The 4416-nt window shown below is 39.9% G+C and overlaps 1 protein-coding gene across 1 annotated transcript; it reads right to left on the bottom strand.

Moving 5' to 3' along the window:
- LOC111446726 (exportin-2-like) lies at nt 1-3643 on the bottom strand. Its single transcript, XM_023085666.1, has 2 exons — nt 584-3643; nt 1-456 (listed from the first exon to the last, which is right to left on the bottom strand). Exon 1 carries the CDS (start codon nt 3515-3517, stop codon nt 584-586), a length of 2934 nt encoding a protein of 977 aa, XP_022941434.1. The 5' UTR covers nt 3518-3643; the 3' UTR covers nt 1-456.
- Nucleotides 3644-4416: the final 773 nt, after the last annotated feature.

The following is a 4416-nucleotide window of genomic DNA, read 5'->3' as shown; positions in this document are numbered from 1 at the left end:
TAAAAAAGTAATCTTTCTACACCAGCCACAATAACCCAACTGCTATGTATATGAACTTGCAGCTGAATATCACAGCAATGAGATAACAAGTGTTTACATGTGATGTCAAAATGACAAGAGAAAATTTCAGAATAGAAGCAAAAGGGAGAGGAAGACTCGATGCAACAGTACAACTCTTAGACCGCAATGGACATCTATGCTTTGTTCATGACTGACTCTGCATGCACAACATGACAGACACTTGAACTGACCACATAAAAAGAGGATGAAGGAAGGAAGCGTTGTACCAAAACTTTGTAAACCATGTTTGATTCGCCTGACCGACCATTTCCACAACTGTGGAAGTACACGATGATATGAAACTTGAATAGGTCACCAAATGGAATAACGCCAAGAGATGAATAAGTTTAAAGATTAACTTGTCCACAAAAACCTGCTTCAATTCAGCACAAACTCCTGAAAGGTTGCAGGAGTACATGATTAGATACAGGGAGATGTTAACACTATAGAGATTAATAACAGAAACACGTGCCTGATATATAAACTTGTTAACAATCACAACCCACAGGATTAAATAACTTACTCAAGCTATCGGGCAATTGTAAGATCTGCAGAACTGAAGCAGTGCAGCTTGATTTGTAGGGTCAAGATACTGACTGATGACTTGGGGATACCTCCCAGGAGAAAGAGCAGAAAGCTTTGACAAAGATGCTACGAGAAATTGCTTCGGATCCTTTATATCTTTCAGAGGATCATCTTCCTTCTTCCCTGCATTGTATAGGCGAACAAAGCTTGCACTATAACCAGCATTTTCAGCAATATCGGGCATCTCTGGCTCGTCGTCAACCCTTTCCTGTTCGGGTCGAGAAAGAAGGGTAACAATGCTATCCAGCATTTTCCCCCAGTCTTCAGTAAATGCAGCATCTAAAAGTGCTGGACACTCACAGATAAGTCTGGTTGAAGCAACTGCAGTTAACTTAAGCTCAATGGCCCCAGTTATCAGTTTAAGATTAGGTATCCAAAATTGCTTCAAGATTTGGATAAAAATGCCATTCTGAACACTGTTGATCGTATCCAAAAGATTTTTATGACCATTTTTAACAAGAAAAAGGGACATAAATATCAAAAGTGACTTGATGAACTTTACTGTCCGTCTACTTTGGAGCTGTCCAAAAAGAACAGCCCAGATGTGGCCAATGTACTGTTCAATCACACTATATTCAAGAGATTCAATAACAGTGTTGAGCACATAAAAGCCTTGATCTGCAGTGCTTGGAGATGAGACCAGATTACTAAATATTCCAAGAACCTGTGTCAGGCGCCCACCTTGGTTAAGTTCATGAGGTGCCTTCTGAAGGAAAGCTTGAAGTAACCGAACAAGTGCTGGGACATTAGAGGCTCTTTTCCAAGATTCAGGTGACAATAGGATCTCAAAAATCTGCATGTAGCTTGGTGGAATAGGAGGATTATTCAATTCCACAAGCTGCGCTAACAGTTGAAAGGCGTATGGGAAGAACTCGGTAACATCATTGGCCAGTATCATTTGAAGGCTGGGAAACAGGCTAGCCTCAAAGGCTGATATTAAAGAAGGATCCCTTTCGCAAGCCCTTCTAATGAGAAGAGCCACAGATTCAAACATATAGTGGTTGAAAACAGGATTTTTTGGGTTTCTGCATACTTCATTTAAAATAGAAGTCAACCCAACAATGCATGGTCCTGCAACCTCACGAGGTATGTCAGCAACTCCAAGAACCCTCATTATACACTTCATAATGTATTGGTTCTCCTCAGATTCAGGAAATTTAAAGGCATTAAAGAGCTTAGTCATCATCTCGGGAAAAGTTGGAGCAATATCCATAGAATTATACCTGGCCACACCTGAATCCTCCTTGACCAGCAACAATTTTTCAATACAAATAGCAGCATAGGAATGAACCACATTTGACTCAGAAGCAAGGAACCGAACCAAATCAGGAAACATTTGTAATGCAACAGGTTTGGATATCAGATTGCGGAACACAGCAAAGAACTTGAGCGCACCTGCCTTAAGCATTGGTAAACCGTTAACGTCTGAATTTTGCAATTCTGGAATGATTACTGATGCAAAGAAATTCTGAACATCTACAAGATCAGTTGAAACAGAAGAGCCCCCGGCTTTCTTAGTGGCAAGTGAGACAACCAAATATATTGCACAATCTTTATCTTTCCAATTCTGAGAAGGATTTAGCCCAAATGAACTTAACAATTGCTGTATTTGAGAGGATACCATGTCCGTCACCTGCTGTTTGTAGTTGGTTGCAATTCCTTTAAGAAGTTCACAAGCTATCCTCCTTCTAGTGTCCAGATCGCTACCTTCCATATCCCTCCTAATGAATTCAACATAGTTCATTTCAAATAGTTCTTCGTCGTCATCCCTCAGCCTCACATTGGGAATAACTATGCTCTTACAAATCTCAGGTATCACTCCCTCGCCTGCAAATAAGGTGTGGTGTACACTCGTGCTAACAGTAGTCAAAAACTTCATAGCCGTAACAGCCAGCTGGTCCCGGCTCGATGACTGAGATACATTCCCCAGTAAGCCCCAGACAGCAAGAGCAAAATCATTCAAGTACCCCTGAAACTCCTCTTCGTTTTTTTCCATATAAAGATTAATATTCTCGCAAACTGCAGCACGAAGTTCATCAACTAAAGCAAGCCCATCATTGCCACTACTTTCAAGTGCAGGATAATTGATAGTAAGATATTTCCGGAATTCACTCATCCACTCTTTCATATGATCCTCAAAGAACTCGGGAAGCTCTTGAAAATTCAACGAGTAAAATATCCTACAACATAGCCTCTGAGACTCAAACAGGGGCCGTAGAGTGGCCGCAGGAGCACCCGAGGTCACAGCAGAATCAATTAAAGCAGCAGTTTTGAGAAAAATTTCTAACAAGGGAGCCGCAAAATTGTCCAGGCAATACTTCAAATCAAGCAAAAGATCATTGGTTTTATATTGATACCGAAACTTCTTAAATATAGAATTAGCAGTGCCAAGAATACCGTTAACAGATGCATAATCGGAAGCCTGAGACGCCTTCTGCAGACTCACGACAAGCTCCGGAAGCAAGGAAGGCCACGATTTCGGGAAGTCGTGTTTACTAATCAAAGCCAAAGCCTCGCTTAGCTGACTCTGGATTCGCTGAGTAGATGAAAGCATAAGCGGCACAATTAGGGCTTTGATTTGGTCCTTCTCGGAGTCGGGAATCGAAGGCAGAGAAGAAGCATTCGAGTCGTCCGACACATTGGATGGCCATCGGAGCCGTAAATGGTTTTTGAAGTTGACGGCGGCGGCTTGACGGATCTGTTCATCGACAGATGGTTCGGCGACAAGACGAAGAACAGCAAGACCGTAGTTGGGACGGTCGGCAGCTTCGGCAAGGGAGGCTTCGGCGCGGCGGCGGGGCTCAGGAGCGGGAGAGAGAGTGTGAAGAAAGCACTGGGAAAGGAGCTGTAGGGTTTCTGGGTTCCACTCCATTGCGCATAGAAATTAATGAGAACCCAAATCGGAAACGGATTTGGGATGGAATCGAATTCAGTGGGAATTTGTATTCCAGAGGTGATGATCCAATTCTCCTAGGAGGAAGAGACCGGGAAAGTTTCTTGCCCCCAACACCCTATACCTTTAAATTATGAATAATTACCAAAAATCATACCAATTATTTCAATTTACTATTTTTTTTTTAAATATAATAAAGTTGAATGTATATGATGGTGTCTCCCGGCATAAGCTCTCATGTTTTTACTTTGGGCTTTCTTAGAAGGCCTCGAGAATATTCTTGATTATAAATTCATGATCGACTCCCTCTTCCTTTGTGGAGTCCGAACCGTACAAGTGAGTAGAAAAGGAAGAAGTCATTCCCTAAATTAGCCGATGTGAGACTTTCATCGTCCAAGTCTTGATTTAAGAAAAATCAATTTGAAAACAATTAATATCGACGCTTTCATTTTTTTTTTCATATAAATATTTTAGTTTTTGGACCAAAAATCTTCAACATTTGATTCATCAAAGGACATCTTTTTCGACATCGGTATGATTTATTATTTTTTTTATGCTAGCCCAACATTTAAAAATTTGACTAACAAGACTTATTTGTTCGTGTGTTATGCCTGTATGTGTAGTATTTTTATGACTAAACGTTGATGGTGTGATTTCTATCTGTATCACAAGTAGGACGGTGGTTTTTTAATCCAAATTTACACTCTTAATGCATTTATTTTTAATATTTAAAAAGTTTTAAGGATCTTAAATATTTTTTAAATAAAATACTAACTAATTCATTCAAAGCTCTATCATTATTATTATTTTTTTATCTCTATCTTTACAAAAATGTAAATAAAAAATAATAAGAGTATTTTTAAATTATTTGGTATAAT

Source organism: Cucurbita moschata, unplaced genomic scaffold (genome assembly GCF_002738365.1).
Source record: "Cucurbita moschata cultivar Rifu unplaced genomic scaffold, Cmos_1.0 Cmo_Scf00001, whole genome shotgun sequence".
Classification (NCBI taxonomy): Eukaryota; Viridiplantae; Streptophyta; class Magnoliopsida; order Cucurbitales; family Cucurbitaceae; genus Cucurbita; species Cucurbita moschata.
This window is presented reverse-complemented; position numbering and strand designations above follow the sequence as displayed.

Excerpts from the sequence above, each read along its gene's own strand:
- LOC111446726 (XM_023085666.1), bottom strand. The coding sequence starts at position 3,517 with ATGGAGTGGAACCCAGAAACCCTACAGCTCCTTTCCCAGTGCTTTCTT.